General features: G+C 48.4%; 1 protein-coding gene across 1 annotated transcript in view; it reads left to right on the plus strand.

The window, feature by feature from the left end:
* Nucleotides 1-244: 244 nt before the first annotated feature.
* The window catches only part of efna4 (ephrin A4), a 33,244-nt gene continuing 15,988 nt past the window's right edge, over nt 245-17,500 (plus strand). The window contains exon 1 of the mRNA XM_079753439.1: nt 245-784. Coding sequence (XP_079609565.1) covers nt 654-784 — 131 coding nt within the window. The 5' untranslated portion in view covers nt 245-653. The remainder of the gene's footprint in view (nt 785-17,500) is intronic.

Here is a 17,500-nt window from a genome sequence, read left to right on the forward strand (position 1 = left end):
TCAATGTGTGCGGGTGCAGTTTTCTTATTATTGACGGGGGGAAACGGGCCTAGTTGGGGGAAAGGGAACAGGCCACGTACACACGCCAGTCGGCGCAACTCACAAAGAAAGTAAGAAATGGATTATGAAGGCCACACCCTGCTCCTGTGATTGGCTCAAAGTTTCCCCGGCGCCGCCCCGTGTCCTGGACTATGCTTGCTGTGGACCCGCCCTTCCTGACCGAGCCCAGCCTGTTGCTGCTGCCCAATATGCATCCAGGGTTCCTCAATTAGGCTTACTTAACCAATTACTGAACGAGCGACACTTTCCTTTGAGACTTCGTTTGGGGATTGATCGTTTTTTTTATTTTCATTGAAGATATAACCAGGACGTGTTTAAAGTGTTGAGGACGCTTCACTGAAGAAGGTCATTTTATATGTTGCAGTGCTTCCACCTTTTTCAAGATAGTTTCCTAGAATGACATCCAGGGGTCCCGGTGCAGAACCGGTGCAGAAAGCGAGAAACGTTCGAGTTCAATAACAAGTTCCATAACATTCCTGGACTTCAGAGGTTGTGCGCCGGCCAGTTCCTCACCTCGCACCGGTCTCCCCCTCAACCCCAGCCTGGGTGCAGATCGAGTCCCCGGCAGCCCAACGACCCGTGCGGTGGGAGTGATGATGGGCTACGGGACCAGGTGGACCCCATGCGCTTTCCCAGGATGGAAAATCACCTTGTTGCTGATCAATATCATCTCCACCGCCCTGGCCAAGAGACACGTAGTCTACTGGAACTCCACTAACACACGGTGAGCAAACGCTGCGCTCGGTGTGTGTGTGTGTACGTGTGTGTGTGTGTGTGGGGGGGGGGGGGGCTCTGCTGGTGTTGGATGTGTTACTGGGTCCCGTGGGTCCCCTCCTTATCGGGGCCCACTGTGGTGCCCGTCCCACCCAGGGGTGATCAGCAGGAACGGACGGTGTTGTGGAGCTCGCCTGAACTTGCTCCGCTCTTCACCATTTGCAGTTGCGCAATGGCAACATTAATTCAGATACAGTCAGTGCAGCGATGCCGCACTAAAATAATCCATCTTTCTTTAAGATAGAAAGTCACTGTATTACAGCCCAGTCAGTGATCGACCTCTCCAATATACTTGCTGAAATCCCTGTCGTATTGCAGGCGCGCATCCTCGACGCGCAGGGGCTTGTGGTGGAATTACCCTTGTAGACATATAGTACTTTGGGTATTGTTATGATGACTATTAGTGCGCTGCTATTCTGGAGATATCGGCTAGGCGTTTATTAAAGCCTTGGACATAAAGCTGCCGCCCACTATGGTGTGAACGTTTAGTAAATGAAAAATGTGAGTGCGTGCGTGATGAGTGAGAAAGTATGGGGCTATTTAGGAGAGCCAGTACTGGTCCTACCTGCTGATCCAGGTGTTTAAGGACTAATTGTAGGGTTGCAATCCAAACGAGCTGCAGGGCTAAAAGGGCAGCTGTCCAAACGTCCCTCTCCTCTCTCTCTATAGTCCCATGCAGGGCTTCACTCCTTATCACGCTCTCTACCTCTTTATGTTCTGTTTATGTTCCGGTTTTTTTCAATTTATCCCTAACTGTGTCAGGAGGATGTGTCACACACGGTTACATCTAACAACGTGTATATATATGAACACCTGACTGAACCTTCATACATAAAGAAGGGGGCATGGCAGGGCCTTGGGTGGTGGGGGGTGGTGGTGGGGCTGCATGGGGTGGTGGATGTGCATGGGTTGGTGGAGGTGGTACTGGTGTTGGGGATGCAGGTGGTAGTGCAAGGCTGGTGGTGGTGCAGGTGGTAGTGGGGATGCAGGTGGTGGTTGTGGGGGAGGGGGAACAGTGGGGATTAGGAAGCTGGAGCCCCGAAGGGATGAACAGTCATTGCCCGCAGCAAGGACACACATCACCACGCTGGCTGGTGGAGGCGGAGGAGAGGGAATGCTCCAATCAGCTTCCCCCAATCAACATCACACTACACCCAACCCCCCGCTCACCTGGGTTTTGTACAGGGATTCATATTGAGGATTTTACTCTCTCTCTCTCTCTCTCTCTCTCTCTCTCTCTCTCTCTCTCTCTCTCTCTCATACATGCACACACACACACACACACACACACACACACACACACACACACACACACACACACACACACACACACACACACACACGCATTCAGACAGTCCCACCTGTCTAGTGATGGATATTGTCTGTGTTGATTAGTTGAGCTTCAGTCATCCCCCCCGCACCATATTTTCTATTAAGCGTCAGGCAGCCTGTCCTGGGACTCATAAAGAGGACCATGGAGGGGGTGAGTGGGGGGCTGTGTCGGGGAGCAGTGGGCAGCGGTGGCACATGCTAGGAGGAAGCACTGCAGGGCGGAGTGTGAAAAGCGTCCTGAGTCTAACCTTTGAAGCAGAATGCAAACCTCTGGCCTAGCTGTTATTTCTTCACTGTACACTTTCCAACGCTCCAGGGACACACTGACTTTCTTTATTACTGGAGCCTGTTTTTGGTTGTTTTGTTTTACCACCATTGTTATTGTTAGCTTTAAGCCTCCCCCCCCCCCCCCCCCCCTCGCTCTCGCTCTCTCTCTCTCTCTCTCTCTCTCTCTCTCTCTCTCTCTCTCTCTCTCTCTCTCTCTCTCTCTCTCTCTCTCTCTCTCTCTCTCTCTCTCTCTCTCTCTCTCTCTCTCTCTCTCTCTCTCTCTCTCTCTCTCTCTCTCTCTTTTTCTCTTTGCTTTCAGTAATGTTTTATAACCTAGAGGAGAAACACAGTTTATACTGTTGTACTCCCTATAGGATTCCCCCAAGCTTGTTAAATAGGAAACAATACAGGAGTACAAGAGCGCTGATGTAAAATTAGAATCCAAACAGCAGCTCTGGCATGTGGCACGGCTTCACCCGGCGTCCTGCTGCTGAGGAGACGGCGTTAAAGATTACAGAGGTGGACGGCTGCCGACTGTCACCTCTCCCATGACATTGAGATTTATGGCTTTTAATCAAAACGTGAGGCAAGGTGCAGCATAAAGGGCCCGGTTTAATACGGCTACAAGGGTTAGTTAGCACGTAAATCTGCTGCTTTGTTTAGCATGCCCCAGCCTCCAGACCTCTGCTCAAACAGCTGCTGAAATGAAAGTGAAACCAAAGACTGCAGCAACGCAACGTTGAAGTAAAGAACATTTTCAAAGTCGTATCCATTGGGCAGCTTTTATTGTTGGATCAATTTAGTTTGATTGCCCTGGTTCACGATTTTATGATCACAGTTTATGGTTCTCCTCAGTTTAATAACTGTGTGTCTCCCTGTGACCCGAGGGTTGGCAGTTGGGGGCAGGATCTGTTTTTATTTCCTTGACATAATGAAGTTAATAAGATATTATAACTGATGCCAAGAACAAATTACACTGACTTGATATGACTTCCTGTACAAGAGGAGGTTTCTCCATCCAGTTTCTTCCAACAACAACCCGTTCATCACCAGAGTACCAGTGTACATACATGCTGAAGCAAACATCTGGCTTGCTAATCATCAACACTTAGACACATTCTTTCAGGTAGTTGGAGCCGTTGTAGTCATTCACGGTTGAGCCACCTTTTTTTCTTTCTGGGCAGGAGATGGCATGAAAACGGTTTCAACATCCATCGGGCAGCCAATAAATTTGTAATGGGAGTAAACCTCAGCCAAAGCTGACCCTTAAATCATGCTCTCCATTTCCTCATGCTCTGCCTGTTGGTTTTGGCGCATGCTTCTCCTTTTCTTCTTCTTCCTCATCTTAAGGGGAGCCCGGCTCTGCTATGCTTCCTCCGGTTTCCAGCCAAAAGGTCGGAGTCCGTCTCGCATTTTCATTCTTTGGTTTACTTTATTCTGTCTCTCTCTGTCTCGCTCATATTTGCCTCTATTTGTTTCTTGCATGTGTGTGCTTGCCTTTGTTTTCCGACCGAGAGGCAGGTCTGCTGTGTTTGACTGCACATGGTTTACATGTCCAGAAGCTGCTCGGTGGCACATTCCGTCACCACCTTATCTGACTCATTCTCTCTCTCTTTTACTCTCGCTCTCCCTCTCCTTCCCTCCCAGTCTCTCTCCCCCACATTCCTTCTCCTGTAATCATTAATTTGTACAAGTAACTCACTCAGCAAGTTTGGGCACAGAAGTTACAGCATGTATTAGAATCACAGAGGATTTTGAGCCCCATATTTCCCTCACTAGTCCCCCCTATATATCAGGTGTGTGGTTCTCTCTCTCAGGATGCACGCGCGCACATACAGACACACAAGAATTCACACACACACACACACACACACACACACACACACACACACACACACACACACACTGTGCAGTAGTACACAAGCATACATACAAACATACAACATTCAATCAACAAGTCATAGTCAACAAGTCATATTTTGCCAGGGACATTTGTAATCCTACAAAGAAGCTAAGAAAAACTAGACATATTTATTTAACCGTCTTCTCTTATGTGTGTATGGAGCCCCACATGATCCCCCCCTCTACTCTTTGGCTACACGGCAGCCTATGCCATGTGGCTGCCTCAGTGTCTGCCTCGGTGCTAATCTGTGCCCTCCCCTGGTTAGAGATTAAGACGGAGAACAGGCCTGATTGTAATCAAGTAAACCACAGTGAGCTATTTAGAACTCATTCAGTGGCCTGTGGATAAAATCTGTCCGTCTGTTTGTCTTTCTTTGATTTATTCACAGTCTCTCATTTCCTGTCCTTCTCTGGACCTCAAAGTCCACTGTCTTGATCTCCTTCTTGACCGTACAAAGTTGGGGCATTGATCCAAAGTGGTTATTATGATGAGCACAACAAAGTGCTTCACTCATTGTTGTCTTGTTGCGGATCTACTTTATCAACGCAGAGTACTCATCCGTGAATAATCACATCAGTGGTCAATTATTCTCTAGGTTGATGTTGGAATTTACACAAGTAGTAAAGTAACACAACTGTAAATCCCAGCCAAACAATGGCTGTGAGTGTTTGTCTGTACGCCGTGTGAATTTGAATATAGTTTCCTCAAGAGATTGAGATTGTGATTAATTGTTTTCTGGGCGGCAAAAAACAAAGCCCAGACATCCGTTTGTATGTGTAAGGATGTGGCCAAACATTCAGAGGAAGTTTCACGCAAAAATACAAATCATGTATGTTGTTTTGTAATGCCGTGAAGGTTGTAAACATATTTTATCTGGAAATCTTTGACAATTAAAAGCACTAATGGTTTTTGGCGGGGCCACCAGTGTGTGTCACCGCGTATCTAAATGGTTGAAGGGTTTATCTCCATTTGGGAGGTCGGGCTAAAGACTAAAAAGTGTTCGATTCAAGATGGCGGGCAGATGGACAAAGGGTTTTTATTTTAAGTAACCAAACCATGCCTCTCCTTCTCAAAAGTGTTATATGGCTTTTTGTGTGAGGCACTTTTGTAGGTGTGAATATTTACAGAAGTGGAAATGGGTCAGCACTGACATCTGTGTGTGCGTGTGTCTCCTTCTGCATGTGTCTGTGTTTTTTGTGTGTGTGTGTGTGTGTGTGTGTGTGTGTGTGTGTATACGTCTATGTGCCTGCGTGTGCATGTGTATATGTGTTTGTGTGTTTGTGTGTGTGTGTGTGTGCGTGTGTGTGTAAGGGAGATCAGCAAACCTCAATTCACTAAGAGCAAGGGGCCTGCGGATTAACTTGTGTTACTGAGCGAGATCTTGTTGCATTACCTGGGAGTAAAATCCTGCATAAACAGGCAGGCACCGAAATGCATTCCTTGTTACAGTTGACTAAAGGAGAGAGATATGCAGAGAGATAAGCATATGCAGGATCTCTGTGGAGAAGGCTTCTCTGTGAGGGTAAATCAGTTCTAGCCAGGCCCGGGCCGGTGTGGATGTCTGTATTAAAATGGATCAGATGGGCCTGGTGTTGCTGCTGCCAACCGTCACACTAGACATGGTGTTCAAGCATGAAACGGGCGGCTGGCTCCCTCTCCTCCCGGTCAGGGTATTTAGTCAATCGATACCAATTTAACAGCCAGATATCATCACCTCCAGCCCTCTTCGCATTATCGCCACCCTGCATATGGGGCCAATCGTTTTTCTCTCTCCAAATTTCTCTGTCTTCAGCCGCCCACTGCCCTGTTTCTCTGTGTATGCACACACATCAATATTAGGTTATATTAAGCTGTAATAACTTGCATTGTGTGAATATCATCTCCAAGTGCGGCGAGAACAGCTGCAGAATGTAATGAGCTTCAGTCTTGTCTGCCCCCTTTGGTTGGTATTGCGGCTGCTTGCTTTTGGTACAAAATGGCTGCCTGTGTGTGTGTGTGTGTGTGTGTGTGTGTGTGTGTGTGTGTGTGTGTGTGTGTACTCCTGTGAGGGGTGAACTGGGGTGAGTGCAGTAGGTGCTGGTTGTCGGAGTGTTTTCCTTCGTGTGCCACTATGAGTAAAATTGAAATCGGGCCAACATTACTTTATTTCAAATAAAATAAAATGAACATTTTGAGGATGTGAACTGTCCTAATCAATTAGTGAATAAGCTTAACCTTGACCGAAAGCGAGCGATGCTGCTCATGGCAGCAGCGTGTGTGTGATCGCTGGGGCGGTAGGCTGCATGGCTCTGCGAGGAGCGCGTCCGCGTGCACGCCTCGTGTTCTCCGTACGAATGCTGAGCTCCCGTTCATCTCAGAAATCCTGCCAAGAGGCAGCCAGGGAATACCCTCATACCGAAATTGAATTAGTATTGACCCAGGTGGAGCAGGAGGCTGTTGCAGAAAGCAGGATTATTGTACCCTACAAGGTGCTCGGGGGGTTGGGGTCTCTGAGCCCTGCCCTGCTGTCAGAGCCCAGTGCTTCAAACCTTCTTAAACACATCGCTTTCACATTTAACGGGAAGACATTTTTTGGTATTTAGTATTTTTTTTGTGAGTGGGCTTTCAACTGTTGCTCTAAAGATCTCCATATGATATGATTATCGGTACAATGGTTACTATGGAAACCACACATATTTTTGCTTGCAGGTTTCCAAGAAGACTGCGAGATATGTATTTGAGCGTGATTATTTAGTCCATGGGATATTTCTTTGGTTCCCAAAATTGTGATTTGAACAGATTAGGGTAACACAGTTTAACATTCATCCCCGACAATATCAGCAGTGGCCTTTTGCTGAAGTCATGGCGTGTCAATATTAACATGGTTTTGAAATGTAATCAACACAATAATTCAATCACCCCTGTGTAGTGTTCTTTTAAACTGATCTCCTTTCTATTCTGGGTTTTGTTTTGCCCTGATTTATGAGATAGGACGATCCTATCTCACATCAGAACATGCAGAGGATCTTGTGACTTCTTCCCTTCCATCGGCAAGTGGCTCCTGAGTACTCTTATGAAAGTACAATGTCAGGAATGTTGTAAAAATGTCTGACGCATCGCCCTAACAAGAAGCTCATGCTCTGACTGGTTCATGGTCACATGAATAGTTTGTCCGTGGAGTCACTCACCGGCATGGGAAATTGAATAACGGAAAGACGCAAACGCCGGGAGAGGGGGAGGGGAGATGTAGGAGCAAAATAAAAGAAAGGAGAGGCTCTTGCTGTCTGGTGAATGGAGAGAAGCATCCTGGTTCTACTGATGTTCAGCTTGGGCTTCCTCTCCCCAGGCTGGGGGAGGGGAAGATTTCACGTCCCTGACTCTGTGTGGCTCATTGTAAAAACAATGAGAATGCTTGGCAACAGGGGCTAATATTTCTCCAGCTATGCAGACCAGCTACCTGGCTAAGCTGAGAGACAGACGTTTCATCTATTATAACATGGACACACTATATTCAGTTTGATGGACGCTTCTGTCCAAAGCGTTTTGCAATGCCACCATTTCAATTCATCCAGTTTAAGCATGGGGGTCCCAGTGGGATGGAGACTCTGACTCGGGGGGTGAAACGCCGTTTCCTGCCAGTTGAGCCAGATTGATACCAAGCAGCAGGGTGTGGGGTGTGTTTATGTGTGTGTCTGTGTTTGTGTGTGTGCGTATGTGTTTGGGTGTGGGTTTGTTTGCATCTAGGTGTGTGTGTGCGTGTGTGTGTTTCTGTTTTCCCTGCCATTATCTGCATATCATTAGGCTGTAAATCTATTGAGCGTATCAGTATTCCCCCCTCCTCCTCCTCCTCCTCCTCAGACTTCAGTGAACATGTAAAACACTTTGGTGGGCTTTATTCTCTCTTTCTGTCATCTGGGCACTTTTAGCCCGTGCTGTTTAAGTGGGGAGCTGGATCACCTGATACGTGCGGACAGATAGAACCTCACGCATGTGAGATTTGAAAAAACTATTCATGCCACTAAAAGAATGTAGAGCTAATATTTGGACTCTTCCTTCCAGAAGTGAGATTCTGGCCCCCAGTGATGTGATGAGCACACACACACACACACACACACACACACACACACACACACACACACACACACACACACACACACACACACACACACACACACACACACACACACACACACACACACACACACACACACACACAGATCCCCCCTGTTTTTTTTCTCTTCTTCTATTCCTTACACACGCACACACCCACCCACTCACTGCATACACATACTAAAACACATCCTCTCTGTTGCGCCTCACTCCGCTCTGCGGCCCCTAGAGATGGGGAAGCATTAGAGCTGCGGGAGCAGACAGGGATAGCGAGCGGTAGGTGAGGACGGTAGGGAAGAGTCAACAGATTTCAACTCCCAAAACAGCATGGGGAAGGCCCCTTGGGAGGCATGGAGGGATGAGGTGAGCGGGGGGGGGGGGGGGGAGAGAGGTGGAAGAAAAGATGTCGGCCGATATTACTATCACTGTCACAGGCTAGTGTGAGCAGCACACACACACACACACACACACACACACACACACACACACACACACTCGCCCAGGCCTATGTTCAACACGTGCACATACTTGCATACAGGTGTACTATGACACACACACACACACACACAACCACACACACAAGCGCGTACATTCACATATATGCCTTTGCCCAGCCTGCGTACTCTCTCACACACCCACTGGATAGCTTTAGGAGAGCCAGCCGAGGAATCACACTCCATTTACTGCAGACACTGTTTCCAGTGTGGGAGGAAACTAGCCATGTTAAGTCTACCTGTGTGTGGGTCTGTTTGTGTGTGTGTTCATGCGCGTGTTTCTGTTCCCGCATGTGTGTGTGTGAACAAAGTGTTAAATTCTTCTTGCAAAGTGGATTCTACATGAAAGAAAACTTGAATGGGTTGCTCAGGTTTATTCAGATGGCCAAAAATGAGATGATGAGGTGTGTGTGAGTGAGTGAGTAGATTGGGTGTGTTATTTTAGTAAACGATAACCGGCAACACATGATTTTCCAGTTTGCGGTATGTGCCTCTCTGCTGTTCCCGGTGAATGTGTTTTTCCTCTTTGCAGGTCGACCTTAGCATGCGATGCAAGATAAGCTAAATATGTCTGCACGGCGGACCTGAGGTTTTACCCTTTAGGATCAGCGCACGCAGCAGCAATCATCCAATTTTTCAAACACAACTCCTTTTCTTGAAGATGTTTTATTACACCCGTTGAATAAGCTTGGAACCACACCTGTGATGTCTTCTGCTGTAGTCTTTAGCCCGGCGTCTGATTTACGCACGCTTCACATTTCAGGTGCGGCCGGGCATCCACTCAGGGCTGCTCTTTAGCTCCGAGTGGAGGACGGGCCAATGGCCACTCAGGGAGGGTCGCTGCAGACGGGCAGCTCATGAATACACTGCACTTCTCTCTATGACGCTTGAATCGGGCTTCCTTTTACGCATCGCTCCCCTCCAAACGCCGCGGCAGACCCTCGCGTGGCTCTGATTGTAGGATTCATCCGTGAACCTGGATGAATCCTGGCCTGCACGGTGTTACCTCAGGAGACAAAATGTCTGGTCAAGCAAGGAGAACGTGGAATGCGACACAGCATATTTTAGACAATTTCCTAGTTAACATTCGGTATTTTACTGGATTTTGTTATTTCGTTTTTGATACTGATTAAAGGGAAAAAATCATTATCCCAGCAAATAAAATGTTATAATGGTATTAATTGCTTCACAAAGATCAACTCAGTTGGAACCAAATGTTTTGATTTGTCTGTAATTTCTGGTAGAAGACACACACAGACATGCATACACAAACACACACACACACAGACATGCATACACAAACAAACACACACACACAGACATGCATACACACACACACACACACACACACACACACACACACACACACACACACACACACACACGTCTGTTAATCTTGTAATTGTAGGTTACTTGTTATTTTAAACTAGGATTGTGTATATTGTAATCTCTAAATAATCCTGTAATCCCAATCCACTGCCGGGTCCCGATTAGCAGACTGGCGTCTGGGAGTGTCCTACTGTCCCGCCTTATTGTGTCTGGCGGGCTCCTGCAGCTCAAACGGCCTTTCTATCTCACCATGGACAGAGGACTCCAGTAAAGCCTGCCATGGGCCCAGACATCAGCCCAACGTACACGGGTCTATCTTTATAATTGTTGTATACAAAAAATTAATATTATTATATCTGTGCATATTGGATAAATTGCATAGGTTTTTTGATGTTTGAGGGACATTTTGCATGTTTTAAATATGGATTTCTGTGTCCCTGCTGGTGCCTTAGTGGATCTTATGGGATTCTGTCTTACCCTAATGACCTCACTGGTTTAATGAATCAAGAGCCCATAGTGCACCTGTCATCGCTGTGTAAGTAGCCTCTCTTTAGAAAGAGTATTAAAGAGTACATGCACGCAAAACTACTGACGTGCCAAGCTAGTAGTTGTGGTGGTGGTGGTGGTGGTGGTGGTGGTGGTGGTGGGGAGCAGGGCTGTGCGTGACTAGAGCAGGCCGAAGCTGATTGCCTCCGGGGGGGGGGGGAGATTGAGGGGCACTATACTCTCCCCACCCCCACCCCTCTCCCATCTCAGAGGGATATGAATGTAAACCGTCCTGACGGAGAAAGACGGAGCGGGCGAAAAGGGCATGGATAGTCTGGCGAGCCCGGGACCCCCGGTCGATCAAGGAAGAGCTGATGGGAGGGGGGGAGGAGGCTGACGACTCCAACTCAGTGACCGTGAACGAGCTTAGATAAACAGAGGGGGAGGAGGAGGGGGGAGTTGTTTTAAGGGCCGATGGTGGAGAGAGAGAGTAGGAGAGACAGGGGAGGAGAGAGCGGGTGGGCGGGAGAGATGCTGAAGTCTGGTTGACACACGCAGGGGACAGGAGACCTACTGTAAAAAGAGGTGAAAAGCAAGAAAGTAGACCGGCTTTAGGAAGTTCTTTAAATAAAGTTCACAGACAGGACAGAAAGGGGCCAACATGGGCTATTTGCTCACTAACCAACCCCCTCCAGCCCCACTCCACCACCACCTCTTCTTAATTTACTCACCCCCCTACTCTCTAACTCTCCAACTCTTCTCCACCTCCACCTAAATTATTGAGAGAGCAAAGTCTTCTGGAGTCTTTCCAACCCAGCTGTCCAGCGCCTGTCCACTAACAACCACCTAGGCGTCGGCCGACCAAAGGGCCAGCAGCACTACAACACCCCTAGGTTTAAGCGCAGTCTACCTCTAAAACTGACCTTTTAAATCAGGAGGAAAAGGGAAAGAGAGAGAGACGGAAAGAGAGGGATCTCCTGGATCAGAAGTGACCGACTTTGTAGGGGAGGGGGGGGTGCTACATTTGTAATTATGATACATCCACCTCATGCTCATAAGTGTACATGTGTTTTCCAACCACTTAATTGCAGTGACTTCATGGTTCAATAAAACAAACAAGGTAAATGGGTAAATTACAGTAAACACAAACATACGTTGTTATAGAAACGAGTGTTAACCACTGTACGTCTCGGGGAGCCCGCAGAGGCCATTAGTCAAAGACAAGCGGCCACATCGGATCAGAACTGAAAGGTTTCTCACGCTGCCTTTTGATAGATTTCACAAATGTTTTGAATGACCGTCCGTGCATCCGTCCATCCATCAGCAGCAGAGCACTCAGCCCCTCTCCCCTTGCCAGTTCTGTCCTCGGCGGAGCTAGCGGACACAGCGGTAGTGGTGGTGGTAGCAGCTAATTCCAGGCCCGTGCAGCCGGGCCCCTGGCTGGAGGCAGCGGTAGTGGTGGTGCTAGCGGCTACGTGCAGGCACGTAGAGCCGGGCCCCTGGCTGGAGGCAGCGGTGTGAGGCAGCCCTGTATTCACAATGCAGCTCCATTTAGTGGGGAGAGCTCTCATTACGGGTTAGGGTTTTTGAAGGTTTTCGGACGATGCTCCACACTGGCTTCTCCCGCTTCATCCATCCGTCTTCAGCGTCAGTTTGTGAGTGTGGACGGGTAGATGGATGGATGGGTTGGGTATTAGGCCTTTTAGGCATCAAGCCCAGGTCTCCGGATGGGTTGTCGTCCTGGCAACCCATCTGATGTTATTTGCCCCTCCCGCACACATCGTACATATAGATACCAAACCCAGCCAACAAAGACACACCCCTTCTCCAAGCGCTCGGTCTCTCTGCTTGTGCCGGAGCGAGCTTTCGTCTTGAAGATCACACACACCCACACACGCATGCTCAAACACACACACACACACACACACACACACACACACACACACACACACACACACACACAGAGTAACAAAGTAACACACACACACGCATGCTCATAAACACACACACACAGAGTAACAAAATAACACACACATAGTAACAAAGTAACGCACACACACACACACGCATGTTCATAAACACACACACACACACAGTAACAAAATAACACACACACACACACACACATACACATTAATGCATAAACACAAACACACAGTCACAAACACACACAAACACACACACACACACACACAATAAGTAATAAAGTAACACAAAAACACACACACACAAACACGCATGCTCATACAAACACACACACACACACAGTAACAAAATAACACACACACACACACACATTAACTAATAAACAAAAACACACAGTCACAAGCACACACACACACATAGTAACAAAGTAGCACACAAACACACACACACGTGCGCACGCACACACACACACACGCATGCTCATACACACGCAAACACACACACACACACACACAGTAACAAAATAACACACACACACACACACACATTAACGCGTAAACACAAACACACACACAGTCACAAACACACACACACGTGCGCACACACACACACATACACAGTAACGTATAAACACAAACACAAAAACACACTAACACAGACACACACACATTACGTCTCCTGCTTCAAGTGCATGCATTCTTTTGTTTCCCGTTTCAAACTGCCGTCTTGTTGAGACCTATCATCTGCAAGCAGGACAGGTCAGAAGTCAAATAACATCTTGTGAGCTGCAGCTGTGTTAAGTGGGCGTCTGCAAGTGTTTGGTCAAAAAGCCATATAAAGAAGAAAGAAATAATACTTGTAATTCCAGAGTTCGAAAAGCCATGTATGTCTATATATACCTCAGAATGGGACGGTAATTTAACAATTACCAAATATTTAATCTTCAGATATAATTCAAAGACCACACTAGACCACAGGTGTGTGTGTGTGAGTTGAATTCAGTGCACAGGGAGAGAGAGCAAGAGAGAACGAGAGAGAGAGACAGGGTTGCTCCAGGTCTGTGTCTCTCCAGTGCTCAGCAGAACTGCATACTACACAGCAACACAAGTCTCTCTGAAGCATTTTGATATTGCTTTAAAGGGACTCTTCTGCCTTTGAAGCTATATCATACACACACACACACACATACACACACACACACACACACACACACACACACACACACACACACACACACACACACACACACACACACACACACACACACACACACACACACACATGCTGGTGTGTGTTGTGCATGTGGGTGCACTCCACTCCAAAGGCAAAGTAGCACAGAGGATATAACAAGCAGAAAATAGGGTCTGTTCTCTGTTAACCTCAGGCTCGGCCTCCTCAGGGTCTGAGGCAGCAGCTCTGTGTGTGTGTGTGTGTGTGTGTGTGTGTGTGTGTGTGTGTGTGTGTGTGTCTGTGTGTGTGTGTGTGTGTGTGTGTGTGTGTGTGTCAGAGGTCTTGCTGATGTGCACATTCAGAGAGGAGCAGTAGAGTGGTCTGCTGGCCTCCTGGTCTTCTGGTCATTTAATAGAATCTGGAGGTTAGCAGAGGTGCAACCAATTGTATGGCTCACACAGCTGTGTATGCGTTTGTGTGTTTGTGTGTGTTTGTGTGTGTGTGTGTAACCATGCATGAAACACAGATGGGAGGTGATGCAAGAATCGGTAGACGGAGACAGATAAACGGAGGAGACCGTGAATTTGGCACATTTGCAGATGAAGTCACAGGAGCGGATACAGAATGTTTGGGAAGAGATGAGAACTGGAGAGGGGTCAAAACGTCCTACATCTCCTACTAGCCTTGATGGAAACTCACACACACAGGCACAGCAAACAGGAAGGCCGTGATAAGGAGGAACGGCTTGTCTCCCTGACAGTAACACGCGTAACTCTGGGGGCTCTGCGGGGGCTAAACCACCAGACACGCACAGAGTTGAGAGGGGCCCTTTATGGAGGGGCCGTTTATGGAGGGCCCTCCGGGGCGCGCGGAAGGGTCGAGATGTGCCTCAACAGACGACCCCCCCCTCAGCTGGACGGTCATGTCGGGGGTCAGTCCTGTATGTGCGCACGGAGGGAAGCGAGCAGCGAGGTACACATCACGGCGCAGGTTAGCTGCAGGACTCAGCCGGCCACGTCTGGGGGTCCGTGGGGCCCCGTCTGAAGGTCCAGGGGAGCAGCAGGCCCCGTCTAGAGGCCCGCATCGGCCCCTGTCTGGAGGTCAGTAGCAGCAGGAGCAGCAGGAGGAGGTGTGGGGATGATGGTATATATACCATGGGATCTGGTATTACCAGCGGTGTTATTATTATTCCAGGGTAGAAAGCCCGGTGCCTGGTCCGTTCTGTCTGTCCGTGATTAACAGATTGTGGAGGATAAGGAGGAGGCCGGTCTTAAGAAAATAAAACTGATGATTGATTTTGTTTTGATGATAAACCAAAGGAACCAGAAGCTGCAGATGCATTGGCTGTAATGCATTTACCTTAAGAAAAAAATGGTCTTTCTCTCCCTCGCTCCTTCTCGAGCACCCTCCCCCCGCCCCCTTGCTCTCTGTTCTCCCCCCTCTCCCCCCTCTCCCCCTCTCCACAGGGTCTCTCCCCTGTTCCCTCTCCTATTCCCCTCTCTTATTGCCGGTTCCTCTGATCCTCAGACTCGTCTGTTCGGTCGGGTTTTGTTCACCTGCCCTCCATGGTATTTATTCTACCTTTTTAACTTTTAGATTAACAAGGAGGGGCTCGCATTCCCTCGAAAGAAAACACATACAACCACACTCATCCTTTGAAGATTTCTACTCTAGGAACCATTGTGAAACAACAGCCGTAGATTCCAGCTCTGCCATAAGATTGGTCCAAGATTTGAATATGTTTGCACATCTGCATGATCCCTGTAAAGACATGTCCCTCTTCATCCACCAGTGCTCCTCTTCCTCCCCGATGGGACATAAGGACACTCTGTTCCTCCACTCAACCTCGCTCAACTACTCTCCACAAAGTGTAATCAACCCCCCTAATGGAGACATGGCCTCCAGGCCGCCAGAGTCACAGCCAGCGGGACAGAACCGGTCCCGTCAGGGTGCTGACCAGACACAGATCACCACACCACACCACCACCAGCTACACCACCCACCCCCACCCTGCAAGCACCCCAGAGGATAAAAGGCGCTCTGGAGCTTCCTCGACCGAACCTGATTAACATTCCTCAAATGCTCCATATTTAATGAAACCGTGTTTAGGTTGCCTCAATTCTTTTGGGGAGAGAGTAGGATAGTGGTGTAAGCATCTTATTAGCATTTTCATTGTAGTGGAATATGCTCGCTTTACTGCATGTGCTATGCATACTACTACTAGAGGAGGGGCCCCGGTGGAGTGTGTGTGTGTGTGTGTCTGTGTCTGTGTGTGTCTGTGTGTATACTGCGTAGTATAAGGTGCGGCTCCACTCTGTAGGTTCCGTGTGTGTGTGTGTGTGTGTGTGTGTGTGTGTGTGTGTGTGTGTGAGTGTGTGTAGTTCATGTTGCTACTCTGCATGTTCCGTCTCTGGATCTGTTCAGTATTCCTGACACTGTTGTGGGATTGTTGCTCCTTTAATTATTCTCTCATATTAAAGGATCAAAGGTCCCTGCCACAGTGAACCCCCTGCATTTCATTATAACTCCACGTGCAAACACGCACACACACACACACACACACACACACACACACACACACACACACACACACACACACACACACACACACACACACACACACACACACACACACACACATAGACACACACACACACACACACACACACACACAAGAACCCACATATGAACGCCCTGACGTATAGTCATCTGCAAATTAACATGGACAGGCACCCACACACATCTGGGGGGACGTGTGCGTGTGTATAGGGGGCATCAATTATGTTCAATTTAGGATTGGGGATTAGAGTTTCTGTAATAAAAAATGGAGGCAATTTTTGCCTGGTTTGGTTTGGTTTTGGTTGTTATTTCTCCATGAAAAGCCCCAGAATGTTGTTCTAATCTCCATGCTCCTTCTTAAGAGCCAGTGTCAGCCTGCAGCAGCATAACTCAGCAGGAGGCTGCCACCTATCACCCTCTGATAATGGAGCACTCCTCATTCCATTGACCCTGTTTCAGGCCGGCCTTTCTATCTGAGTGTGTGTGTGTGCCTGCGTGTGTGTGTGAGAGTGAGTATCTGTGTGTGTGTGTGTGTGTGTGTGTGTGTGTGTGTGTGTGTGTGTGTGTGTGTGTGTGTGTGTGTGTGTGTGTGTGTGTGTGTGGGTGATTGGGTTGTTTCAGTTTGTGATATCTTGCTAACACTGATCTTGCGATCTTGAGTGTTAGACCCCTACATCGGGCGGTCCGAAGTGAGTTATTCACGGTTGCCCTAATGTCGGAACAAGCAGCCCTCTCCTCCACCCTCCCCTGCCGACCCCACCACCACCAGCACCACCTCTGCCATCACCACCAGCACCACCAAACTCTAGGACTTCCGGATGAGTGTCCAACTCTCTGCCTTCGGGAGACTCCTCAACCTTCCGTGCTCCCATGATGTGGTTCACTGTCACCTCTCCTCTGCACCAGGGCACTGGCAGACATCGGGTGGAGGTTCAGCATAGTTAGGATGTAGGGAGCAAGAGGAAGGGAGGGAGGGAGGGAGGGAGGGGATGAGAGGGAGGGAGAGAGGAAGGGGAGGAGAGAGAGAGAGAGAGGGGAAGAGAGAGGAAGGCAGGGTGAGATAGAGGGGGAGACGCGGGCGAGAGAAATCAAGATGGAGGAAGTAAGAGTG

This window comes from Pollachius pollachius, assembly GCF_949987615.1.
Source record: "Pollachius pollachius genome assembly, chromosome: 1".
In the NCBI taxonomy this organism is placed as follows: domain Eukaryota; kingdom Metazoa; phylum Chordata; class Actinopteri; order Gadiformes; family Gadidae; genus Pollachius; species Pollachius pollachius.